Source organism: Salvelinus alpinus, chromosome 26, assembly GCF_045679555.1.
Source record: "Salvelinus alpinus chromosome 26, SLU_Salpinus.1, whole genome shotgun sequence".
Classification (NCBI taxonomy): domain Eukaryota; kingdom Metazoa; phylum Chordata; class Actinopteri; order Salmoniformes; family Salmonidae; genus Salvelinus; species Salvelinus alpinus.
The window spans coordinates 38,455,634-38,483,518 of NC_092111.1; the positions used below are offsets into that span (position 1 = coordinate 38,455,634).

Here is a 27,885-nt window from a genome sequence, read left to right on the forward strand (position 1 = left end):
GTGTACATCACGCTACAGAAACAGGAGATAGACTAGTGTCCTGTCCAGGGGGTGTACATCACGCTACAGAAACAGGAGATAGACTAGTGTCCTGTTCAGGGGGTGTACATCACGCTACAGAAACAGGAGATAGACTAGTGTCCTGTTCAGGGGGTGTACATCACGCTACAGAAACAGGAGATAGACTGGTGTCCTGTTCAGGGGGTGTACATCACGCTACAGAAACAGGAGATAGACTAGTGTCCTGTCCAGGGGGTGTACATCACGCTACAGAAACAGGAGATAGACTAGTGTCCTGTTCAGGGGGTGTACATCACGCTACAGAAACAGGAGATAGACTAGTGTCCTGTCCAGGGGGTGTACATCACGCTACAGAAACAGGAGATAGACTAGTGTCCTGTTCAGGGGGTGTACATCACGCTACAGAAACAGGAGATAGACTAGTGTCCTGTCCAGGGGGTGTACATCACGCTACATAAACAGGAGATAGACTAGTGTCCTGTTCAGGGGGTGTACATCACGCTACAGAAACAGGAGATAGACTAGTGTCCTGTCCAGGGGGTGTACATCACGCTACAGAAACAGGAGATAGACTAGTGTCCTGTCCAGGGGGTGTACATCACGCTACAGAAACAGGAGATAGACTAGTGTCCTGTTCAGGGGGTGTACATCACGCTACAGAAACAGGAGATAGACTAGTGTCCTGTTCAGGGGGTGTACATCACGCTACAGAAACAGGAGATAGACTAGTGTCCTGTTCAGGGGGTGTACATCACGCTACAGAAACAGGAGATAGACTAGTGTCCTGTTCAGGGGGTGTACATCACGCTACAGAAACAGGAGATAGACTAGTGTCCTGTTCAGGGGGTGTACATCACGCTACAGAAACAGGAGATAGACTAGTGTCCTGTTCAGGGGGTGTACATCACGCTACAGAAACAGGAGATAGACTAGTGTCCTGTTCAGGGGGTGTACATCACGCTACAGAAACAGGAGATAGACTAGCGTCCTGTTCAGGGGGTGTACATCACGCTACAGAAACAGGAGATAGACTAGTGTCCTGTCCAGGGGGTGTACATCACGCTACAGAAACAGGAGATAGACTAGCGTCCTGTTCAGGGGGTGTACATCACGCTACAGAAACAGGAGATAGACTAGCGTCCTGTTCAGGGGGTGTACATCACGCTACAGAAACAGGAGATAGACTAGTGTCCTGTTCAGGGGGTGTACATCACGCTACAGAAACAGGAGATAGACTAGTGTCCTGTCCAGGGGGTGTACATCACGCTACAGAAACAGGAGATAGACTAGTGTCCTGTTCAGGGGGTGTACATCACGCTACAGAAACAGGAGATAGACTAGTGTCCTGTCCAGGGGGTGTACATCACGCTACAGAAACAGGAGATAGACTAGTGTCCTGTTCAGGGGGTGTACATCACGCTACAGAAACAGGAGATAGACTAGTGTCCTGTCCAGGGGGTGTACATCACGCTACAGAAACAAGAGATAGACTAGTGTCCTGTTCAGGGGGTGTACATCACGCTACAGAAACAGGAGATAGACTAGTGTCCTGTTCAGGGGGTGTACATCACGCTACAGAAACAAGAGATAGACTAGTGTCCTGTTCAGGGGGTGTACATCACGCTACAGAAACAGGAGATAGACTAGTGTCCTGTTCAGGGGGTGTACATCACGCTACAGAAACAGGAGATAGACTAGTGTCCTGTTCAGGGGGTGTACATCACGCTACAGAAACAGGAGATAGACTAGTGTCCTGTTCAGGGGGTGTACATCACGCTACAGAAACAGGAGATAGACTAGTGTCCTGTTCAGGGGCTGTACCTCACGCTACAGAAACAGGAGATAGACTAGTGTCCTGTTCAGGGGCTGTACCTCACGCTACAGAAACAGGAGATAGACTAGTGTCCTGTCCAGGGGGTGTACATCACGCTACAGAAACAAGAGATAGACTAGTGTCCTGTTCAGGGGGTGTACATCACGCTACAGAAACAGGAGATAGACTAGTGTCCTGTTCAGGGGGTGTACATCACGCTACAGAAACAAGAGATAGACTAGTGTCCTGTTCAGGGGGTGTACATCACGCTACAGAAACAGGAGATAGACTAGTGTCCTGTTCAGGGGGTGTACATCACGCTACAGAAACAGGAGATAGACTAGTGTCCTGTTCAGGGGGTGTACATCACGCTACAGAAACAGGAGATAGACTAGTGTCCTGTTCAGGGGGTGTACATCACGCTACAGAAACAGGAGATAGACTAGTGTCCTGTTCAGGGGGTGTACATCACGCTACAGAAACAGGAGATAGACTAGTGTCCTGTCCAGGGGGTGTACATCACGCTACAGAAACAGGAGATAGACTAGTGTCCTGTTCAGGGGGTGTACATCACGCTACAGAAACAAGAGATAGACTAGTGTCCTGTTCAGGGGGTGTACATCACGCTACAGAAACAGGAGATAGACTAGTGTCCTGTTCAGGGGGTGTACATCACGCTACAGAAACAGGAGATAGACTAGTGTCCTGTTCAGGGGGTGTACATCACGCTACAGAAACAGGAGATAGACTAGTGTCCTGTCCGGGGGGTGTACATCACGCTACAGAAACAGGAGATAGACTAGTGTCCTGTTCAGGGGGTGTACATCACGCTACAGAAACAGGAGATAGACTAGTGTCCTGTTCAGGGGGTGTACATCACGCTACAGAAACAAGAGATAGACTAGTGTCCTGTTCAGGGGGTGTACATCACGCTACAGAAACAGGAGATAGACTAGTGTCCTGTCCAGGGGGTGTACATCACGCTACAGAAACAGGAGATAGACTAGTGTCCTGTCCAGGGGGTGTACATCACGCTACAGAAACAGGAGATAGACTAGTGTCCTGTTCAGGGGGTGTTCATCATGCTACAGAAACAGAAAGCAAGTCAAGTCTACTTATATACCACACTGTTATAGTATTGTTATTGTAGTATGTTATGTGATTGTACTATTAGTAACATGATGTCATTATCACATACACTAGTATGTTATGTTATTGTCCGTTCTACTATCATCTGCTCAGCTCTTTCTTCCTGTGTGTGTGTGTTTGTACCTTTTGTGTGTGTGTGTGTGGTGTGTGTGTGTTTGTATCTTTTGTGTATGGGTATTTTCAGGGCTTCAGCAGTGCTGTGACTGAGGCCTTTGTAAGGCTGTGTGATTCTGGTCTGATCTATCGCTCTGAGGGGCTGGTCAACTGGAGCTGTGCTCTGGAGTCTGCCATCTCTGATATAGAGGTTAGTCTATCATCTCTGATATAGAGGTTAGTCTATCATCTCTGATATAGAGGTTAGTCTATCATCTCTAATATAGAGGTTAGTCTATCATCTCTATTAGATGAGACCCTCTACTCTCATAGTGTTAGCATGTCACTTTAGCAACATCATCTTTGCTATGTGCTACAGAACATGATGTACAGTTTCAGTTTGTACAATTTGTCTGCAGTTAAAAACTATTTTATTTTCAAATTGTAAACTTAAGATGATGAATCATCGTGGTGTTTTATATGAGAGGTGTGTATATTGATATGAGAGGTGTGTATATTGATATGAGAGGTGTGTATATTTATATGAGAGGTGTGTATATTTATATGAGAGGTGTGTATATTTATATGAGAGGTGTGTATATTTATATGAGAGGTGTGTATATTTATATGAGAGGTGTGTGTATATTTATATGAGAGGTGTGTATATTGATATGAGAGGTGTGTATATTGATATGAGAGGTGTGTATATTGATATGAGAGGTGTGTATATTGATATGAGAGGTGTGTGTATTGATATGAGAGGTGTGTGTATTGATATGAGAGGTGTGTGTATTGATATGAGAGATGTGTATATTGATTTGAGAGGTGTATATATTAATATGAGAGGTGTGTATATTGATATGAGAGGTGTGTATATTGATATGAAAGGTGTGTATATTGATATGAGAGGTGTGTATATTGATATGAGAGGTGTGTGTATTGATATGAGAGGTGTGTATATTGATATGAGAGGTGTGTGTATTTATATGAGAGGTGTGTGTATTTATATGAGAGGTGTGTGTATTTATATGAGAGGTGTGTGTATTTATATGAGAGGTGTGTGTATTTATATGAGAGGTGTGTGTATTTATATGAGAGGTGTGTATGAGAGGTGTGTATATTGATATGAGAGGTGTGTATATTGATATGAGAGGTGTGTATATTGATATGAGAGGTGTGTATATTTATATGAGAGGTGTGTGTATATTGATATGAGAGGTGTGTGTATATTGATATGAGAGGTGTGTATCTTGATATGAGAGGTGTGTATATTGATATGAGAGGTGTGTATATTGATATGAGAGGTGTGTATATTGATATGAGAGGTGTGTATATTGATATGAGAGGTGTGTATATTGATATGAGAGGTGTGTATATTGATATGAGAGGTGTGTATATTGATATGAGAGGTGTGTATATTTATATGAGAGGTGTGTATGAGTGGTGTGTATATTTATATGAGAGGTGTGTATATTGATATGAGAGGTGTGTATATTGATATGAGAGGTGTGTATATTGATATGAGAGGTGTGTATATTGATATGAGAGGTGTGTGTATGTATATGAGAGGTGTGTGTATGTATATGAGAGGTGTGTGTATGTATATGAGAGGTGTGTGTATGTATATGAGAGGTGTGTGTATGTATATGAGAGGTGTGTATATTGATATGAGAGGTGTGTGTATTGATATGAGAGGTGTGTGTATTTATATGAGGTGTGTGTATTTATATGAGGTGTGTGTATGTATATGAGAGGTGTGTGTATGTATATGAGAGGTGTGTATATTGATATGAGAGGTGTGTATATTGATATGAGAAGTGTGTGTATTTATATGAGAGGTGTGTATATTGATATGAGAGGTGTGTATATTGATATGCGAGGTGTGTATATTTATATGCGAGGTGTGTATATTTATATGAGAGGTGTGTATATTGATATGAGAGGTGTGTATATTGATATGAGAGGTGTGTATATTGATATGAGAGGTGTGTATATTGATATGAGGTGTGTGTATTGATATGAGAGGTGTGTGTATTGATATGAGAGGTGTGTGTATTGATATGAGAGGTGTGTATATTGATATGAGAGGTGTGTGTATTTATATGAGAGGTGTGTATATTGATATGAGAGGTGTGTATATTGATATGAGAGGTGTGTATATTGATATGAGAGGTGTGTATATTGATATGAGAGGTGTGTATATTGATATGAGGTGTGTGTATATTTATATGAGGTGTGTGTATTTATATGAGGTGTGTGTATTTATATGAGAGGTGTGTGTATGTATATGAGAGGTGTGTGTATGTATATGAGAGGTGTGTGTATGTATATGAGAGGTGTGTATATTGATATGAGAGGTGTGTATATTGATATGAGAGGTGTGTATATTGATATGAGAGGTGTGTATATATATATGAGAGGTGTGTGTATTTATATGAGAGGTGTGTATATTTATATGAGAGGTGTGTATGAGAGGTGTGTATATTGATATGAGAGGTGTGTATATTGATATGAGAGGTGTGTATATTTATATGAGAGGTGTGTATGAGAGGTGTGTATATTGATATGAGAGGTGTGTATATTGATATGAGAGGTGTGTATATTTATATGAGAGGTGTGTGTATTTATATGAGAGGTGTGTGTATGTATATGAGAGGTGTGTGTATGTATATGAGAGGTGTGTGTATGTATATGAGAGGTGTGTATATTGATATGAGAGGTGTGTGTATTTATATGAGAGGTGTGTATATTTATATGAGAGGTGTGTATGAGAGGTGTGTATATTGATATGAGAGGTGTGTATATTTATATGCGAGGTGTGTATATTTATATGAGAGGTGTGTATATTTATATGAGAGGTGTGTATATTGATATGAGAGGTGTGTATATTGATATGAGAGGTGTGTATATTGATATGAGAGGTGTGTATATTGATATGAGAGGTGTGTATTGATATGAGGTGTGTGTATTGATATGAGAGGTGTGTGTATGTGATATGAGAGGTGTGTATATGTGATATGAGAGGTGTGTATATGTGATATGAGAGGTGCGTATATTGATATGAGAGGTGTGTATATTGATATGAGAGGTGTGTATATTGATATGAGAGGTGTGTGTATTGATATGAGAGGTGTGTGTATTGATATGAGAGGGGTGTATATTGATATGCGAGGTGTGTATATTTATATGAGGTGTGTATGGGAGGTGTGTATATTGATATGAGAGGTGTGTATATTGATATGAGAGGTGTGTATATTGATATGAGAGGTGTGTATATTGATATGAGAGGTGTGTATATTGATATGAGAGGTGTGAATATTGATATGAGAGGTGTGTATATTGATATGAGAGGTGTGTATATTGATATGAGAGGTGTGTATATTGATATGAGAGGTGTGTATATTGATATGAGAGGTGTGTATATTGATATGAGAGGTGTGTATATTGATATGAGAGGTGTGTATATTGATATGAGAGGTGTGTGTATTGATATGAGAGGTGTGTGTATTGATATGAGAGGTGTGTGTATTGATATGAGAGGTGTGTATATTGATATGAGAGGTGTGTATACTGCAGGTTGACTCGAAGCAGCTGTCTGGCAGAACCCTGTTGTCTGTTCCTGGCTACCAGAACAGGGTGGAGTTTGGGACCATGGTCACCTTTAGCTACCCTATAGACGGCCAGGGTGAGTGGTTGGCATGAGTCCCAAATGGCACCCTATTTAGGACCTCTGGACTAAAGTAGTGCACTATGTAGGGAATAGGGTGCCATTTTGGGATGTGATCTTCCTGTATGTCTGCTGTTCTCTGGGATTTCTCCCATCTGTCCTGTTGTTTATACTCTCTCTTTATTAGATGGAGAGGTGGCGGTGTCGACCACTCGTCCTGAGACCATGTTGGGAGATGTGGCCATCGCTGTGCATCCTGAGGACCCTCGATATCAGGCTAGTATACTTCAGATTAAGTCCTGAGGACCCTCGATATCAGGCTAGTATACTTCAGATTAAGTCCTGAGGACCCTCGATATCAGGCTAGTATACTTCAGATTAAGTCCTGAGGACCCTTGATATCTGGCTTCAGATTAAAATGATTTACCCATACATGTTTGGCGTCAGACCTTCTAGTCAAACACAGAAAATGTATCTTTATTGTACCACTGTGTATGATTTACTAGTTGTCTTTTAGCTGGGACTTCTTCTAAATGTTTCACTACTATTTGTCTTGCAGGCAGTTCATGGTAAACAGTGCAGACACCCCTTCACTGACCGACTCTTACCCATCATCACTGACACTATGGTGGACATGGAGCTGGGTACAGGTACAGGAACGGGCTTGATGCTCTGACTGGATAATGATCTGATGGAATTTGAACAGCAATGCGTCAGGAACAAGCTAGTTATGCTAAAGGATATGTTAGTGTTATTACTAAACAAAGATTCTTCTGAAAGACATTCCTCATTGTCTGTCCTGTCCGTCTGTCTGTCTCTCTGTCTGTCCTGTCCGTCTGTCTTTTTCTCTGTCTGTCCTGTCTGTTTGTCTCTCTCTTTCTCTTTGTCTGTCTCTGTCTGTGTCTGTCTCTGTCAGGTGCTGTAAAGGTTACTCCAGCACACGACCACACTGACTTCCTGCTTTCCCAGCGGCACTCTCTTCCTCGCCTCACTGTGATTGGAGGAGATGGCACAATGACCCCTCTCTGTGGCCAATGGCTGGAGGTACACTATCTCATTCAGAGATTGTTGTTGTCAGTTTCTGTTCTGTCTGGCAGTTATCTGAGAGATATCTAACCTTTCCCTCCATCACACTGCTCTTCTCAGGGAGTGAAGCGTTTTGATGCCAGAGAACAAGTGATCGATGCACTGACAGAGAAGATGCTGTTCAGAGGGAGAAGGGATCATGCCATGTCTTTACCTGTCTGCAGGTAGAGATTTACTGTGTCTACATCTTTACAGGTCTTTACCTGTCTGCAGGTAGAGATTCACTGTGTCTACATCTATACATGTCTTTACCTGTCTGCAGGTAGAGATTCACTGTCTCTACATCTATACATGTCTTTACCTGTCTGCAGGTAGAGATTCACTGTCTCTACATCTATACATGTCTTTACCTGTCTGCAGGTAGAGATTCACTGTGTCTACATCTATACATGTCTTTACCTGTCTGCAGGTAGAGATTCACTGTCTCTACATCTATACATGTCTTTACCTGTCTGCAGGTAGAGATTCACTGTGTCTACATCTATACATGTCTTTACCTGTCTGCAGGTAGAGATTCACTGTGTCTACATCTTTACATGTCTTTACCTGTCTGCAGGTAGAGATTCACTGTGTCTACATCTTTACATGTCTTTACCTGTCTGCAGGTAGAGATTCACTGTCTCTACATCTATACATGTCTTTACCTGTCTGCAGGTAGAGATTCACTGTGTCTACATCTATACATGTCTTTACCTGTCTGCAGGTAGAGATTCACTGTGTCTACATCTATACATGTCTTTACCTGTCTGCAGGTAGAGATTCACTGTCTCTACATCTATACATGTCTTTACCTGTCTGCAGGTAGAGATTCACTGTCTCTACATCTATACATGTCTTTACCTGTCTGCAGGTAGAGGGAGACATCTTTACATGTCTGTTCCCTCTCTCTTGAGACAGAAATGGTGTTCGAATCACATAATGTAGTGCCCTAATAAATCAAATCCAGATTATGGGATAAATTAAAAACATGATTCTTTTTGCAGTGAAAGACAATATGTTTACAAGTGAAATACAGGACAGATAGTTTTTTTTCCACAGAGGAAAGTGAATGAATCACCACACTCAGAATTGCTGGCCAAAAGGAATCATTTCTGTCAGTTATCCCAGAACCTGTTTTGATTTAGTCAGTAATGTAATATGTGTACAGATGAGATATGGGTTAGATGAGATATGAGTCAGATGAGATATGGGTTAGATGAGATATGGGTTAGATGAGATATGGGTTAGATGAGATATGGGTTAGATGAGATATGGGTTAGATGAGATATGGGTCAGATGAGATATGGGTTAGATGAGATATGGGTTAGATGAGATATGAGTCAGATGAGATATGGGTTAGATGAGATATGGGTTAGATGAGATATGGGTTAGATGAGATATGGGTTAGATGAGATATGGGTCAGATGAGATATGGGTTAGATGAGATATGTGTACAGATGAGATATGGGGGTTAGATGAGATATGGGTTAGATGAGATATGGGTTAGATGTAGGTTACCTGCTGTTCATCAAGAACGCCCATCTCCTGCAATTTCACATAGAAATCACATCAGTTACCCAAAATGAACTGAGTAACAGAACAGGTAACACGTCAGGGTAACACGTCAGGGTAACACGTCAGGATCGTCAGCATCTTGTTTACCATCCTACTGAGCTCACCATAAAGGCCACACCCAGTTGCTATGGTAAAGCTATTTTGTGTTATTCTGCTAAATATTTCTCTTGTCCTCTTCCCCCGTCCTGTGTGTCAGTCGCTCTGGGGATGTCATCGAACCGCTGTTGAAGAAGCAGTGGTTTGTGCGTTGTGGAGAGATGGCCCAGAGAGCCATACAGGTGATTGGACTATCTCTTTGTGTTGTAGCATTTGCTGTAGGTCACCTCAGCATGTCTGCTTAAGTGGCACCCTATTCCCTACATAGTGCACTGCTTTTAACCACTGCCCTGTGTAGGTGAGAGGGTCTGTGTAGGTGAGAGGGTCTGTGTAGGTGAGAGGGTCTGTGTAGGTGAGAGGGTCTGTGTAGGTGAGAGGGTCTGTGTAGGTGAGAGGGTCTGTGTAGGTGAGAGGGTCTGTGTGGGTGAGAGGGTCTGTGTAGGTGAGAGGGTCTGTGTAGGTGAGAGGGTCTGTGTAGGTGAGAGGGTCTGTGTAGGTGAGAGGGTCTGTGTAGGTGAGAGGGTCTGTGTGGGTGAGAGGGTCTGTGTAGGTGAGAGGGTCTGTGTAGGTGAGAGGGTCTGTGTAGGTGAGAGGGTCTGTGTGGGTGAGAGGGTCTGTGTAGGTGAGAGGGTCTGTGTAGGTGAGAGGGTCTGTGTGGGTGAGAGGGTCTGTGTGGGTGAGAGGGTCTGTGTAGGTGAGAGGGTCTGTGTGGGTGAGAGGGTCTGTGTAGGTGAGAGGGTCTGTGTGGGTGAGAGGGTCTGTGTGGGTGAGAGGGTCTGTGTAGGTGAGAGGGTCTGTGTGGGTGAGAGGGTCTGTGTAGGTGAGAGGGTCTGTGTAGGTGAGAGGGTCTATTGATCATTTGCACATGTCAATGAAGAGTATGTAATGCATGGCACTGTTTCTCTCTCTCTCCCCCTCTGTCTGTCTCTCTCCCTCTCTCTGTGTCTCTCTCTCCTCTCCATCAGGCAGTAGATGAGGGACAGTTAGAGATCATTCCTCACTTCTACACCAAAACATGGAGTAGCTGGCTGTCCAACATCAGGTCAGTAGAGTGGAGAAAGTATTACTTTTCTAAATATCACAGGTTCCCCCCCAAAAAACCTTCCAACTAGGATGTCAGCCAGATTTATATTCCAAACTGAATTTATATTCCAAACTGAACTGAACAATAGTGTGACGTGTGAGAGAAGCAACAACAAGTCCGTTTGTTTGTCTTCCTGCTGGACTAGCTGACGTCTGTGCTGAGCGACACCAGGCCCTGACATCTTCATTGTTTTGTTGTTGCTCTTTGACCCCTGGTTTTATTAAAATAGTCCTTGTTATGACTTATGTGGTTTTAACAATGTGATGCCTGTTTGTGTTTTCCACGTCAGTGATTGGTGCATTTCCAGGCAGCTTTGGTGGGGTCATCAGATTCCAGCCTATCGAGTGACTCTCCCAGATTCTACTGACACTCAGGAGGTGCACTGCATGTTTCAAGCTGGATGTCACACTCTCACAGTCACACTCACAGTCACACTCTCACAGTCACACTCTCACAGTCACACTTATCAACGGTCATATTTCTGTATTGTAAACAAACATCTGTATTGTAAACAAACATTATTTATTGTGTGTGTTATTTCCCTCAGGAGCTCTGGGTCTGGGGCCGGAGTGAGGAGGAGGCCAGAGAGCGGGCTGCTGGAAAATATGGAGTGACAGCTGACACCATTACACTGACTCAGGGTGACTGCTAACACCATTACACTGACACCATTACACTGACTCAGGGTGACTGCTGACACCATTACACTGACTCAGGGTGACTGCTGACACCATTACACTGACTCAGGGTGACTGCTAACACCATTACACTGACTCAGGGTGACTGCTAACACCATTACACTGACACCTATACACTGACTCAGGGTGACTGCTGACACCATTACACTGACTCAGGGTGACTGCTGACACCATTACACTGACTCAGGGTGACTGCTGACACCATTCCACTGACTCGGGGTGACTGCTGACACCATTACACTGATTCGGGGTGACTACTGACACCATTCCACTGACTCGGGGTGACTGCTGACACCATTCCACTGACTCGGGGTGACTGCTGACACCATTACACTGACTCGGGGTGACTGCTGACACCATTACACTGACTCGGGGTGACTGCTGACACCATTACACTGACTCGGGGTGACTGCTGACACCATTACACTGACTCTGGGTGACTGCTGACACCATTCCACTGACTCGGGGTGACTGCTGACACCATTCCACTGACTCGGGGTGACTGCTGACACCATTACACTGACTCGGGGTGACTGCTGACACCATTACACTGACTCGGGGTGACTGCTGACACCATTACACTGACTCTGGGTGACTGCTGACACCATTCCACTGACTCGGGGTGACTGCTGACACCATTCCACTGACTCGGGGTGACTGCTGACACCATTACACTGACTCGGGGTGACTGCTGACACCATTACACTGACTCGGGGTGACTGCTGACACCATTACACTGACTCGGGGTGACTGCTGACACCATTACACTGACTCGGGGTGACTGCTGACACCATTCCACTGACTTGGGGTGACTACTGACACCATTACACTGACTCGGGGTGACTGCTGACACCATTACACTGACTCGGGGTGACTGCTGACACCATTCCACTGACTTGGGGTGACTACTGACACCATTACACTGACTCGGGGTGACTGCTGACACCATTACACTGACTCGGGGTGACTGCTGACACCATTACACTGACTCGGGGTGACTGCTGACACCATTCCACTGACTCGGGGTGACTGCTGACACCATTCCACTGACTCGTGGTGACTGCTGACACCATTACACTGACTCAGGGTGACTCACCTTAATAAGATCTGCTGTCACATAAACACATTGTATTGTTTGTAGCACAACAATGACTCAGAGTCCCTGTGGTGTTGTGAGAGTATTGTTTGTTTTCTATTGGCTCATTTACGCCCTCTCTCTCTCCTCTTACTCTCTCCATGTCAGACCCTGATGTATTGGACACCTGGTTCTCCTCAGGGCTCTTCCCCTTTGCCATGTTGGGCTGGCCACAGCAGGTACTTGACTTGCACCCCCCCCCCCCCCCCCATATGGGTCACTTTTCACAAACAAAGAAAATTCTGTGTCCCAAATGGCACCTTGTTCCCCATAGGGATCTGGTCTAAAGTAGTGCACTATGTAGGGAATAGGGTTCCATAGGATTCTGGTCTAAAGTAGTGCACTATGTAGGGAATAGGGTTCCATAGGGCTCTGGTCTAAAGTAGTGCACTATATAGGGAATAGAGTGCCTTTTCAGGCATCCAATGTATTGCCTAGGACTCATGACATCAACCACTAAAATATGCCCCATATAGTGCCCACACTTCCTCTTACTTGACGTGTTGTGTCCCCTACAAATATGCCCCCACAGACAAGTGACCTGAGGCAATTCTACCCCAACACTATCCTGGAAACAGGAAGTGACCTCATCTTCTTCTGGGTGGCCAGGATGGTGATGCTTGGCACAGAACTGACTGGGCAGCTGCCCTTCAAACAGGTAGATAACACCTCATAACATCCAGTCCCTTCAAACAGGTAGATAACACCTCATAACATTGAGTCCCTTCAAACAGGTAGATAACACCTCATAACATCCAGTCCAGACGAACTGCACAAATCACAACAGGGTCTGATACTAACGACAACAGGGTCTGACATTAACGACAACGGGGTCTGACATTAACGACAACGGGGTCTGACATTAACGACAACGGGGTCTGATATTAACGACAACGGGGTCTGATATTAACAGTGTTTGATAACAACAACAGTGTCTGATAAAGTATAAATTAGAGCCCCTATTCTTACTCTCCCTCTCTGTCTCCCTCCCCATCTCTCTATTCCTCTCTCTTTCACTCTCTTTCTCTCTCTCTCTCTCTCTCCCAGGTGCTCCTCCACTCTCTGGTGAGGGATAAGCATGGCAGGAAGATGAGTAAATCTCTGGGAAATGTCATCGACCCTTTAGATGTTATCTCTGGCATCTCTCTGGAGGTACACACACAGTCAGACCTGTCTGGCCGGGAGACAGAGGACTTGTTAGGAGTAACGACAGAGGACGTGTTAGGAGTAACGACAGAGGACGTGTGAGGAGTAACGACAGAGGACGTGTGAGGAGTAACGACGGAGGACGTGTTAGGGGTAACGACGGAGGACGTGTTAGGGGTAACGACGGAGGACGTGTTAGGAGTGACGACGGAGGACGTGTTAGGAGTGACGACGGAGGACGTGTTAGGAGTGACGACGGAGGACGTGTTAGGAGTGACGACGGAGGACGTGTTAGGAGTGACGACGGAGGACGTGTTAGGAGTGACGACGGAGGACGTGTTAGGAGTGACGACGGAGGACGTGTTAGGAGTGACGACGGAGGACGTGTTAGGAGTGACGACGTGTTAGGAGTGACGACGGAGGACGTGTTAGGAGTGAGGACGTGTTAGGAGTGACGACGGAGGACGGGTTAGGAGTAACGACAGAGGACGCGTTAGGAGTAACGGCATCTATTAGAACACTAAATAATGGTGGTGGAAGGACATTACTGACACAGAATTGATCATCTTGGGCTGTAAAAACAACAGAGAGGGAGAGAAGGGTGAGGAGAGGAGAGTAGAGGATGTCTTGCTGCAGTGGAAATATGCTCTTGGCAATCTGCCCTGTAGTGGAGCTCTCCCATTCTAATATTTTACTGAGCATGAGATTAAAAAGTAATGACATATTACAAAAGCTCACTGTCCCAACTCTCTCTCTCCTACTATTTATGTCTTCTCTCTCCTATCTCTCTCTCTTTCTCTCCCACTATTTATGTCTTCTCTCTCCTATCTCTCTCTCTTTCTCTCCCACTATTTATGTCTTCTCTCTCCTATCTCTCTCTCTTTCTCTCCCACTATTTATGTCTTCTCTCTCTCTTTCTCTCCCACTATTTATGTCTTCTCTCTCCTATCTCTCTCTCTCTTTCTCTCCCACTATGTCTTCTCTCTCCTATCTCTCGCTCTCTTTCTCTCCCACTATTTATGTCTTCTCTCTCTCAAATTCAATTCAAGGGGCTTTATTGGCATGGGAAACATATTTACATTGCCAAAGCAAGTTGAGTAAATAATAAACAAAAGTGAAATAAACAAAATATGAACAGTAAACATTACAATCCAAAAGAATGAAGACATTTCAAATGTCATATTATGTATATATACAGTGTTGTAAAGATGTGCAAATAGTTATTAAAGTACAGAAGGGAAAATAAATTAACATAATATGGGTTGTATTTACAATGGTGTTTGTTCTTCAATGTTTGACCTTTTCTTGTGGCAACAGGTCACACGTCTTGCTGCTGTGATGGAACACTGTGGTATTTCACCCAGTAGATATGGGAGTTTATCAAAATTAGGTTAGGTTTTCAAATTCTTTGTGGATCTGTGTAATCTGAGGGAAAAATGTGTCTCTGATATGGTCATACATTGGGCAGGAGGTTAGGAAGTGCAGCTCAGTTTCCACCTCATTTTGTGGGCAGTGAGCACATAGCCTGTCTTCTCTTGAGAGCCAGATCTGCTTTCGGCGGCCTTTCTCAATAGCAAGGCTATGCTCACTGAGTCTGTACATAGTCAAAGCTTTCTTTAAGTTTGGGTCAGTCACAGTGGTCAGGTATTCTGCCACTGTGTACTCTCTGTTTAGGGACAAATAGCATCCTAGTTTGCTCAGTTTTTTTGTTAATTCTTTCCAATGTGTCAAGTAATTATCTTTTTGTTTTCTCATGATTTGGTTGGGTCTAATTGTATTGTTGTCCTGGGGCTCTGTGGGGTCTGTTTCTGTTTGTGAACAGAGCCCCAGGACCAGCTTGCTTAGGGGACTCTTCTCCAGGTTCATCTCTCTGTAGGTGATGACTTTGTTATGGAAGGTTTGCGATTCGCTTTCTTTTGGTGGTTGTAGAATTTAACGGCTCTTTTCTGGATGTTGATAATTAGCGGGTATCGGCCTAATTCTGCTCTGCATGCATTATTTGGTGTTTTACGTTGTACACTGAAGATATTTTGTCAGAATTCTGCATGCAGAATCTCAATTTTGGTGTTTGTCCCATTTTGTGAATTGTTGGTTGGTGAGCGGACCCCAGACCTCACAACCATAAAGGGCAATGGGCTCTATGACTGATTCAAGTATTTTTAGCCAGATTCTAATTGGTATGTCGAATTGTATGTTCCTTTTGATGGCATAGAATGCCCTTCTTGCCTTGTCTCTCAGCTCGTTCACAGCTTTGTGGAAGTTACCTGTGGCGCTGATGTTTAGGCCGAGGTATGTGTAGTTTTTTGTGTGCTCTAGGGCAACGGTGTCTAGATGGAATTTGTGCAGAAGATCTAGGTGCTGCTGTAGGCCCTCCTTGGTTGGGGACAGAAGCACCAGATCATCAGCAAACAGTAGACATTTGACTTCAGATTCTAGTAGGGTGAGACCGGGTGCTGCAGACTGTTCTGGTGCCCTCGCCAGTTCATTGATATGTATGTTGAAGAGGGTGGGGCTCAAGCTGCATCCCTGTCTCACCCTACAACCTTGTGGAAAGAAATGTGTTTGTGTTTTTTACCAATTTAAACCACACATTTGTTCTCTCTCTCCTCACCCCCCCAGAGGCTCCAAGAGAAAGTGAAGGAGGGCAACCTTGACCCTCGTGAGAGCATGGTTGCCATGGAAGCGCAGGTCAGTCCCTCGACGTCCCTCGACTCCCTCCTCTCAGTCATTTGTGGTAGTTCCGTCTGAGTGGGCATGTTCATTTACTTCCTCCGTGCTCTCTCTCCCTGACTGTGTCCCAAATGGCACCCTATTCCACATGACCAAAGCCCTAAAGTAGTGTGCAGAATAGGGACTAGGGTGCCATTTTGGGATACAGCCCCTGACTCCTGTCTCTCTGTCCCCTATGGCGTCCAGAGGAAAGACTTCCCTAAGGGGATCCCAGAGTGTGGTACTGACGCGCTCCGATTCGCTCTCTGCTCTTACAAGGCCCAGGGTGAGTGACTCTGCTCTTACAAGGCCTAGGGTGAGTGACTCTGCTCTTACAAGGCCCAGGGTGAGTGACTCTGCTCTTACAAGGCCCAGGGTGAGTGACTCTGCTCTTACAAGGCCCAGGGTGAGTGACTCTGCTCTTACAAGGCCTAGGGTGAGTGACTCTGCTCTTACAAGGCCTAGGGTGAATGACTCTGCTCTTACAAGGCCCAGGGTGAGTGACTCTGCTCTTACAAGGCCTAGGGTGAATGACTCTGCTCTTACAAGGCCCAGGGTGAGTGACTCTGCTCTTACAAGGCACAGGGTGAGTGACTGCTCTTACAAGGCCCAGGGTGAGTGACTCTGCTCTTACAAGGCCCAGGGTGAGTGACTCTGCTCTTACAAGGCCCAGGGTGAGTGACTCTGCTCTTACAAGGCCCAGGGTGAGTGACTCTGCTCTTACAAGGCCCAGGGTGAGTGACTCTGCTCTTACAAGGCCCAGGGTGAGTGACTCTGCTCTTACAAGGCCCAGGGTGAGTGACTCTGCTCTTACAAGGCCCAGGGTGAGTGACTCTGCTCTTACAAGGCCCAGGGTGAGTGACTCCCAGAGTCTCCCTCACTTCAGGTGTTTTATCTGATGAAATAGGTATATTTGTATAACTCCAGGTCTCTTTGTAGTTTTTCCCTTGAGAATAGCCCAGGTAGTCTTCCAAAGTTCTGACACACAAAAAACTGTGTTTCCATAGCTACAATGTCACTGTCTCTCATGCTGTGTCTGTCTGTCCGTCCATCAGGTGAGGACATCAGTCTGTCCGTGTCCCAGGTGCTGAGCTGTAGACACTTCTGTAACAAGATGTGGCAGACAGTGAGATTCACGCTGGGTGTACTGGAGGACAGAGGGGCTGAACTGGGAACAGTGGAACAGGTAATGGATTAGATTTATACTGTAGTGGAACACCAACAGACATGACAATATTATATCCATGTTCATGTCACATTTTCACTTCGTCCTGCATTAATGTCACTGGGAGACTAAAGTGAAAATGTGACTGTGGAAGTTAGGATTCTCCCCATAATAATCACAGATTTTCATTTAAATTCCTTAATTCCTGTTTGTTATAAACTAGGTTTCCATCCAGTAGTCGAGGGGCATAAAGATGGCGGCCAATGTGCACTTAACACAAATTCCTCGTTTTGCTCGTTCTCTCCGTATCGTACATTTCTCTCCGGTACTCTTTTTTGTTATGGTCATTAGCAGAGTTTACATGATCCCTATTTGTAGCTTCCAGATGCCAGGCAATTAGAAAAACCAAAACTGTAGATTGTGCTGATTTTTATCGGCACATTGAACCACGTCGCATGCCGTAGTTTAAACAGTCAGTGGGTAGTGCTTTAAACAATTACGTCATATCTTAATTCTGATTTTTTTTTTGTACTTTCGCCATTGGCCGACGGATTTTCATGCGAAATATTCTAAAATCCGCATTAAAACAGTGTTTATTTTCCCAGCAGAGATGTTCCCATTCCCAGATAACAGGCTGTGATGACGTAGAGCAGAGATGTTCCCATTAAATGGACTTGTTGCAGATAACAGGCTGTGATGACGTAGAGCAGAGATGTTCCCATTCCCAGATAACAGGCTGTGATGACGTAGAGCAGAGATGTTCCCATTCCCAGATAACAGGCTGTGATGACGTAGAGCAGAGATGTTCCCATTCCCAGATAACAGGCTGTGATGACGTAGAGCAGAGATGTTCCCATTCCCAGATAACAGGCTGTGATGACGTAGAGCAGAGATGTTCCCATTCCCAGATAACAGGCTGTGATGACGTAGAGCATATACAAATACCTTAGATTCCCATGTAACGAATAAAAAAATACAAGTTAAGTCTTTCCATCTCATTTATAACCCTTCTGATCATTTTGTTCCAAAACAAATTGCCCACTCTGGTCTTGGTACGTGCTCTCTAGCCAACAGCTCACAGATACAGGCTACCTACATGATGACATTATTATGGACAAAAGAGAAAGATGACTTTTATTGTCAAAAGGCAGGCAAGCATCGAATCATCCTAACTAATTTCATCTGTAGCCTAGTAAACTGCATGTTTTCCCGAGTCGTAGTGGGAGGACCACACAACATATCATCGTGTGACTACACGTTTACTTTGATGTGATGGTTATGATATCAATATTTACGCATAAAGGAATTTCCCCCGCCATTTCTTTCATTTTATAGATGCAAAAAGATCCCACGTTGGTTAGCGTATTTTGTTTTGTTGACATTTGGAAAGTTCACTGACAAATGTTCTGTTTCCATCAGGCCTGTTGTGACATTTTCTATCAGACATTTTTACTGGCATAAAAAGGTGGGATGGAAATCTGGTAATAGCTGGAAATATATATTGTAAATATGACTCTCTCTCCCTCCCTCTCTCGGTCTCTTTCCCTCTCTCTCTTTCTCTCCCTTCCTCTCTCTCTCTCTTTCTGTCCAGACCTCTCCTCTGAACAGTATGGACCAGTGGGTTTGTTCTAGGCTCTATAGCACTGTGCTCCAGTGTGAGCAGGGCTTTGAGAGATATGAACTCCACTCTGTTACTGCTGCCCTGCACTCCTTCTGGCTGCACAGCCTCTGTGACATCTACCTGGTGAGGAGAATCTGTCATGGACTGTAGTTTAGTAACGGACATCAAGGACTGAAGAGAAACGCTCTGTCTTCTCTCTAACTGTGTCTTCCCCCGATCTCTACAACTCTTTCTATTTAACTTCCTCTCTCTCTCTCTCTCTCTCTCTTGGTCTCTCTCTCTCGGTCTCTCTCTCTCTCTCTCTGTCTCTCTCTCTCTCTCGGTCTCTCTCTCTCTCTATATCTCGGTCTCTCTATATATCTATATCTCTGTCTCTCTCTCTCTGTCTCTCTCTCTGTCTGTGTGTGTGGTGTAGGAGTGCATCAAGCCAGTGCTGAGCCAGGACTCTGACGCCGGAGCGTTGGGTCAGATCGACACAGTGCACACTGGGAGAGGTAGCCAGAGAGAGAAGCAGGAGGTCAGGGCTGTTCTCTACCACTGTGTGTCTGTCTCTCTGGCCCTCCTCTCTCCCTTCATGCCCTTCCTCACTGAGGAGCTGTGGCAGAGGCTCTACCTTCTCAGGGGAGAGGGTGGTGATAGCGCCGTGGCTAGCTTGTGTCTACAGCCATACCCACAGTCTTCACAACTGGTAAGAGAGTAGTAGGGGGTAAAGGGGGGTCCTAGTCAGTTGCACAACTGAAATGTGTAGTAAACTCAGCAAAAAAAGAAACGTCCTCTCTCTGTCAACTGTGTTTATTTTCAGCATGTGGAAATATTTGTATGAACATAATAAGATTCAACAACTGAGACAGAAACTGAACAAGTTCCACAGACATGTAACTAACAGAAATGGAATAATGTGTCCCTGATCAAAGGGGGGGTCAAAATCAAAAGTAACAGTCAGTATCTGGTGTGGCCACCAGCTGCATTAAGTACTGCAGTGCATCTCCTCCTCATGGACTGCACCAGATTTGCCAGTTCTTGCTGTGAGATGTTACCCCACTCTTCCACCAAGGCACCTGCAAGTTCCCGGACATTTCTGGGGGGAATTGTCCTAGCTCTCACCCTCTGATCCAACAGGTCCCAGACGTGCTCAATGGGATCAAGATCCGGGCTCTTTGCTGGCCATGGCAGAACACCTACATTCCTGTCTTGCAGGAAATCACGCATAGAACGAGCAGTATGGCTGGTGGCATTGTCATGCTGGAGGGTCATGTCAGGATGAGCCTGCAGGAAGGGTACCAAATGAGGGAGGAGGATGTCTTCCCTGTAACGCACAGCGTTGAGATTGCCTGCAATGACAACAAGCTCAGTCCGATGATGCTGTGACACACCGCCCCAGACAATGACGGACCCTCCACCTCCAAATCGATCCCGCTCCGGAGTGCAGGCCTCGGTGTAACTCTCATTCCTTCGACGATAAACGCGAATCCGACCATCACTCCAGGTGAGACAAAACCGCGACTCGTCAGAGAAGAGCACTTTTTGTAAGTCCTGTCTGGTCCTGCGACGGTGGATTTTTACCCATAGGCGACGTTGTTGCCGGTGATGTCTGGTGAGGACCTGCCTTACAACAGGACCTGCCTACAAGCCCTCAGTCCAGCCTCTCTCAGCCTATTGTGGACAGTCTGAGTGTAACGGATGTGAAATGGCTAGCTAGTTAGCGGGTACGCGCTAGTAGCGTTTCAATCAGTTACGTCACTTGCTCTGAGACTTAAGTAGGGTTTCCCCTTGCTCTGCAAGGGCCGTGGCCTTTGTGGAGCGATGGGTAACGATGCTTCGTGGGCGACCGTTGTTGATGTGTGCAGAGGGTCCCTGGTTCGCGCCCGTGTCGGGGCGAGGGGACGACGTAAAGTTATACTGTCACATTGATGCTGTTGACCCGGATCACTGGTTGCTGCGGAAAAGGAGGAGGTTGAAAGGGGGGTGAGTGTAACGGATGTGAAATGGCTAGCTAGTTAGCGGGTACGCGCTAGTAGCGTTTCAATCAGTTACGTCACTTGCTCTGAGACTTAAGTAGGGTTTCCCCTTGCTCAGCAAGGGCCGCGGCTTTTGTGGAGCGATGGGTAACGACGCTTCGTGGGTGTCAGTTGTTGATGTGTGCAGAGGGTCCCTGGTTCGCGCCCGTGTCGGGGCGAGGGGACGGTTTAAAGTTATACTGTTACATGAGCACTGATGGAAGGATGGTGCGTTCCTGGTGTAACTCGGGTAGTTGTCATCCTGTACCTGTCCCGCAGGTGTGATGTTCGGATGTACCGATCCTGTGCAGGTGTTGTTACACGTGGTCTGCCACTGTGAGGACGATCAGCTGTCCGTCCTGTCTCCCTGTAGCGCTGTCTTAGGCGTCCCACAGTACGGACATTGCAATTTATAAACTAAGGCATGTTCACGCAGATGAGCAGGGACCCTGGGCATCTTTCTTTTGGTGGTTTTCAGAGTCAGTAGAAAGGCCTCTTTGGTGTCCTAAGTTTTCATAACTGTGACCTTAATTGCCTACCGTCTGTAAGCTGTTAGTGTCTTAACGACCATTCCACAGGTGCATGTTCATAAAAAATGTTATGGTTCATTGAACAAGCATGGGAAACAGTGTTTAAACCCTTTACAATGAAGATCTGTGAAGTTATTTGGATTTTTACGAATTATCTTCGAAAGACAGGGTCCTGAAAAAGGGATTTTTTTGTTGTTGCTGAGTTTATGTAGATACTAATCGATACACATACACACACTCACTTTATACCCATTTAGCTATAGACTTAATGAAATCCTATTGGCTATAGAGCTGTGTGGATCATTACACTTATGAGGCTTGGAGACTTAGAAAAAAAGGTGCTATTTAGAGCCTAAAATGTTTCTTCGGCTGTCCCCATAGGAGAACCTTTGAAGAACCATTTTTGTTTACAGGTAGAATCATTTTAGATTCCATGTAGAACCCTCTGGAACAAAAAAGGGTTCTACCTGGATCAAAAAAGGGTTCTACCTGGATCAAAAAAGGGTATCTTACGGGGACAGCCGGAGAACCCTTTTTTCTAAGAGTGTACTATGGTAATGTCATTAGTGCTGAGAAACTAATAGTCACTTCTGTGGTTTTGGTTTCTCTTCTTCCTTGGTTTGTTTTTACCTCTATCTCTCTCTCCGTCTTGTTATTCCTGCTCAACTTCCTGCCAGGCACACTGGCACTTCCCCCAGGAGGAAGCAGACTTCACTCTGGTCCAGGAAGTGGTGAGAGTAGCCAGGTCCCTCAGGGCCCAGTGTGGCATGACCAAGGAAAAGCCTGACAGTAAGTCATTGTCACATGAACGTCACAACTTAGCTCAACTGGATAGATGAATGTTATGTCTATTGGCCTGATATTGGATAAGTTGTTGTCGCAAACACTTTACTTCCTGGATCTCACAGATTTAGTAGTCGACCACACAGAGTTTTGACAGATGACCTATACCGGTGCTTTAATGTGACCATTGCATGTTCTACATGGTTATATAAGCTGAGTTGTATACTGGAGAGAACCTGATTTGAAATCTGATCTATGATATGTAGCATCCCTCTGAAAAACTCATTCTGTCTTGTGAACGTTATGATCATCATGTAAACAGTGTTCTGTCTCCGTCTGAGCATTACTGTATACATTAGAACTAGATGAACCAGTGTATTCACCCTGGCAGGGCCATTTGATTTCAACTGTACGTCATAACGGTGTCATAATATAGTCATCAACGTGACAAAGCCTTCATAGAAATAAGGATTATGTTTCCTGTCTGTTCTAGTGTAGGCTGGACTAAAAAACCTGATCTAAATATGGTCAAATTATCGACCATCTTTCTGACAGACTATTTCATGGCATGATTCTCTTTAGAATGTATATGAATGATATCATAATAATGATTATTATTAATCATAATCATATATACTCATTAATCATGTATACTAATAAATCGCATATCCTCTGTGTTCCAGTGTGGGCCGTGTGTTCGCCCAGCCAAGCCCAGATCCTGCTCCACTTTGGCCCTGCTGTACGGACCCTGGGCCGAATCACCAAGCTCCACCTCCACTGTCCTCAGGGGGCCGGCTCCCTGTCCTTCCCGTCGGCTCCGCCTCCCCCTAAAGGCAGTGCTGTGGGTGTGGTCGACCACTCCTGTCAGTTACACCTCAATGTTCAGGTAATCTTCCGGGTTAGGTGTAATCGCACAGATTTCTAGAAATGGTCAATTGTAATATGGTACTGAGTTGTTTGCCTTCTTCCAGGGCGGTGTGAATGTGGGCAAACTTAGTCTCCAGCTCTCCCAACGCAGAGAGAAGCTCCTCTCTAAACTGGAACAGTCCCTCTCTCGAACCCGTGTGCCAAACTACTTAGAGAAGGTTCCGGAGCGAGTGAGGGTAGAGACCGAGAACAAGGTAAGATATAAAAACCTGGGAAGTGGGTGCATGAAATGTTGCACGGGTGTGTGTTTGTGAGATGAACGGGCCAATGACAGAATGCCTCACACACTCACTTGCCACAGTCCCCGGTGACCAACACAACGAGCTATATGGCATGTTGGGAAATCTCCCTGGATGATGGGACTTTTAACTCAGTTTGCTCGTGTTATTGATCCTTGTTTTTGTAATCATTGCTGATGCTTGTGATGATAAAGTACTACTGACTCTAGTTTATTTATTTCACCTTTATTTAACCAGGTAGTCCAGTTGAGAACAAGTTCTCATTTACAATTGCGACCTGGCCAAGATAAAGCAAAGCAGTTCGACACATACAACAACACAGAGTTACACATGGAATAAACAAACATACAGTCAATAATACAGTAGAAAAATAAGTATATATACAATGTGAGCAAATGAGGTGAGATAAGGGAGGTAAAGGCAAAAAAAGGCCATGGTGGCAAAGTAAATACAATATAGCAAGTAAAACACTGGAATGGTAGATTTGCAGTGGAAGAATGTGCAAAGTAGAAATAGAAATAATGGGGTGACGGACCTCTAAATATTAAATAGATTTACCATTTTAATTCAGGCATGGAAATCACGAGTTCGGTAGCTGAGCATGACATTTTTAGTATGTGTAGTATGGGACATTAGATAGTCCAGTATTTGCAAACCATAGGAAAAAAAACATGTGCATGATCTCACAATAACAACCTTTTGTATTTGTCACGTGAGCAAACTTGCTTTCATCCTGTGATCAAATGTGTTGATGTAAACTGGGGCAAGCTGGAGCAAAATGGCCGACATACCAGCATGTCTACTGTTTACATCCAAAATGGCATCCTATTACCTCATAAGGCTCTGGTCAAAAGTAGTGCACTATATAGGGAACAGGGCTCTGGTCTAAAGTAGTGCACTATATAGGGAACAGGGCTCTGGTCTAAAGTAGTGCACTATATAGGGAATAGGGCTCTGGTCAAAAGTAGTGCACTATATAGGGAATAGGGTGCCATTTGGGACAGAAACCATTGATGAAGATGTTCTTGAAAGAGACGTTGCTTTGTATTTCTGTTAAATTATCCGCCTTCATTCTCTCCCCCACAATGGAATGTATCTGTTTAGATATCAGCCTTGGAGCAGGAGCTGAGGAACATTGAGGAGCAGCTGTCAGCACTACAGGGACCTCCGAAACACAACTCTGGTCAAAAGTAGTGTATTATGTAGGGTTTTTCACTAGTTCCCACAGTCAGTTATTTTTTTTTTTTAAATGCACATTTTTTTTTTCATAAATTTTTTACGATAGCCAATTTATTTTAAGTTGGGGTTAGGCATAAGGTTAGCAGTGTGGTTAGGTTTAAAATCAGATTTGAAGAAGATACATTTTAGAACTAGGCGGGGTTAACTAGTGATGACCACTGAGGAATAGGACCCTGGTCTAAAGTAGTGCACAACGTAGGGAATAGGTCCCTGGTCTAAAGTAGTGCACAACGTAGGGAATAGGTCCCTGGTCTAAAGTAGTGCACAACGTAGGGAATAGGACCCTGGTCTAAAGTAGTGCACAACGTAGGGAATAGGGTGCCATTTGAAACACAGTCACAGTGAGAGAGGACCTCCCTCTACATGGACAACTTGACTGTCTACAGTGTCTGTCTGCAGGGCTTCAACTCTGGATCGTACATATCAATCATGGACTAACAGGTTTCCTGCCATTGAACACCTAGAACTGCAGGCCCTGGAATAACTACAGTGGTGACCCTTGCTTGGAGTCAAGCCCCCCAAGTTCTGAGCAAAAGTGTTTTAATTGAATTATATATTTAAAAAAAATTACATAAAAGGCTATAAAACACCAGAAAATCAGCCCCAAGTTATTATAATTGTGGAAATGTGTTCCAAAGTATTCCCACGTATAATAGAGAGATGTATGTTATCGTATACAAATGTAAGCAAAGGTTTGACATGTTTGTTTTAGTCAAGATATTACACAGAACAAAAACATGTATGCAACATGTAAAGTGTTGGTCCCATGTCTCATGAGCTGAAATAAAATATCCCAGAAATTTTTCATGTGTACAAAAAGCTTATTTCTCTCGAATTTTGTGCACAAATTTGTTTACATCCCTGTTAGTGAGCCTTTCTCCTTTGCCAAGATAATCCATCCACCTGACAGGTGTGGCATATCAAGAAGCTGATTAAACAGCATGATCAATACACAGGTGCATCTTTTGCTGGGGACAATAAAAGGCCACTCTAAAATGTGCAGTTTTGTCACACAAGACAACGCCACAAATGTCTCACATTTTGAGGGATTGTACAATTGGCATGCTGACTGCAGAAATGTCCACCAGAGCTGTTGCCAGAGAATTTAATGTTAATTTCTCTACCATAAGCCCCATCCAACATAATTTTAGAGAATTTGGCAGTAGGTCCAACCGGCCTCACAACCGCAGACCACGTGTAACCACGCCAGCCCAGGACCTCCACATCCAGCTTCTTCACCTGCAGGATTGTCTGAGACCAGCCACCCGGACAGCTGATGAAACTGTGGGTTTGCGCAACTGAGCTTCCTAGTTCCGACTAGCGCGGGATCGCCATTGCATGGCGCAGCATGCTTTATTGGCATGCGAAACATATGTTTACATTGCCAAAGCTGTATCTGTCTGTATCCCGATTTCCACTAGTTGCCACAGTCAAAATTTGACATAGTAAACATTCATGAAAACAAAAATGTGCTTTTTGGTCTTCATTTAAGGTTTGGGTAAGGCATAAGCTAGCAGTGTGGTGAAGGTTAGGTTATACTCCCCTTGTCCTAAGGGTCAAAAATGACCCACCTTCACTAAACCCCTAAAATAAAGCAGTTTAAAATCACATATTAATTAGATCAATAGTCGAAATGGGCGGGGTTTATGACTGTAGCAACGACACTGTATCCCTGAAAAATCGGATGCATCCGGTTGTTGGCAACTCCGTTAACAGTTTCTAAACTCAGAGGCACAACATCGCGAGACTTCCGGAAATGCAAATGGTTTGAGAAGAGAACCATTCTTCCTTAGTTGTTAATTTTCTCGAACTCTAAAGGCAAGACATTTGCTCGAATCTATAGGTTCTAAGTAGTTGAACACTTCGTGCAAGTGACACACGTTTTCATTTTCGTCAAAAACAACTATATCGAATGCGTGGCTTTGATTTTTGACGGCATGCACAGTTCGGCCTGAGACGACCTTCAGACCCTGCCGTGTTTGTACGCATGAGCTCAGCAAGACAATTTCGCCATGGAATCCCGAAGGGTGATAGGCAGAAACTTCTTCTCCAATAGAAATCCCCCATCTTCGTACTGTACTGTCAAAGATTTGTATAACTAAACCAAGATAGATCACAGCCTGTCGTTTCCAAGGGAACAGATGAGTCATAGTGGGCAGAACAAGTAAGGAGGTGGGCAGAGCTAGCGAGATCCAATTGTCCCGTTCTAGCAAATATCTGCATATTTCCATTAGGAAACACTTACTCCTGAAATGCGCGTGTGCAATAACTCAATTCGACTTCCTAAACAACGCGCATTTTAAAAACTTTGACAATAGCGGAAGTTTACAAGTCTCAGTCCACTATATTCATAACATATTCTAGTTTGGTAAACAGAACTGTATTGAGATCAAATGTTTAATCGATTAGAACATTTGCAGAATGTAGGACAAAATCCATCTCGTTCCATCTTCTCCCACTGGGCTTCCTCTCACTACCATATTTGGTAATGAGTGGAAACGCCAAACGGATGCTTCATATTTATACATCCAGTGAAATCTGTCTCATTGTTCGGTGGTACTGTCTTTGGCCTACTTGCTTGCTGACCAGTCACAACGGGGGTGTTCATTACGCCAATTACGTTACAAAACGTTCCGTCTGTTGCGAAATGTTTTGCAACAGAAACCGTTTACTTCAAATTGAAAACATTTTCCAACGAAAAAAAGGTAGGTCTCTCCCCGTTTTACTTTCTTGCTGTTTGGTTCTTAAACGACAAACGGTTTTCGTTGCAAGACGTAATGAATACACCCCAGATAGCAGACAAATTGCCAATTTCGCCGGAGCGCCACCGCCCTTATGACGGTTGTCAGGGCACTTTGTTGCTAGGGAAAATTGTAAAGGGGATGAGGATGAAAGCGGAGGTTAGAAAGGATACCGCTTTTGTCAGATTAACGTCAAATTTGACTTTTCGCAGCAGGGTAGAATTTACGCAGCAAGTAAAGAGAATTAACTTAAGGAAAAGGGTTAGGCTTAGGTAAAATTCAAAACAATACACTTTTGCCGTTAATTTGACAAAAGCTGGATCCCTTCTAGCCATGACTAGGTTAGGGGGCTTGGCCTTGCTTAATGAGTCAATCCGGAAGTAGTATGGAGC

The 27,885-nt window shown here is 44.5% G+C and overlaps 1 protein-coding gene across 1 annotated transcript in view; it reads left to right on the forward strand.

Annotated features, from left to right (window-relative positions):
• Positions 1-24,744, forward strand: part of vars2 (valyl-tRNA synthetase 2, mitochondrial) — a 34,954-nt gene extending 10,210 nt beyond the window's left edge. Inside the window, exons 9-30 of the mRNA XM_071368982.1 lie at positions 3,168-3,287; positions 6,653-6,761; positions 6,931-7,019; positions 7,303-7,393; positions 7,660-7,787; positions 7,890-7,993; positions 9,580-9,661; positions 10,445-10,521; positions 10,853-10,940; positions 11,111-11,204; positions 12,505-12,575; positions 12,929-13,054; positions 13,444-13,548; positions 16,162-16,230; positions 16,459-16,537; positions 17,307-17,437; positions 19,008-19,160; positions 19,453-19,725; positions 22,242-22,353; positions 23,031-23,233; positions 23,319-23,468; positions 24,618-24,744. Coding sequence (XP_071225083.1) covers positions 3,168-3,287; positions 6,653-6,761; positions 6,931-7,019; positions 7,303-7,393; positions 7,660-7,787; positions 7,890-7,993; positions 9,580-9,661; positions 10,445-10,521; positions 10,853-10,940; positions 11,111-11,204; positions 12,505-12,575; positions 12,929-13,054; positions 13,444-13,548; positions 16,162-16,230; positions 16,459-16,537; positions 17,307-17,437; positions 19,008-19,160; positions 19,453-19,725; positions 22,242-22,353; positions 23,031-23,233; positions 23,319-23,468; positions 24,618-24,707 — 2,544 coding nt within the window. The 3' untranslated portion in view covers positions 24,708-24,744. The remainder of the gene's footprint in view (positions 1-3,167; positions 3,288-6,652; positions 6,762-6,930; positions 7,020-7,302; positions 7,394-7,659; positions 7,788-7,889; positions 7,994-9,579; positions 9,662-10,444; positions 10,522-10,852; positions 10,941-11,110; positions 11,205-12,504; positions 12,576-12,928; positions 13,055-13,443; positions 13,549-16,161; positions 16,231-16,458; positions 16,538-17,306; positions 17,438-19,007; positions 19,161-19,452; positions 19,726-22,241; positions 22,354-23,030; positions 23,234-23,318; positions 23,469-24,617) is intronic.
• The last annotated feature ends 3,141 nt before the right edge of the window (positions 24,745-27,885 follow it).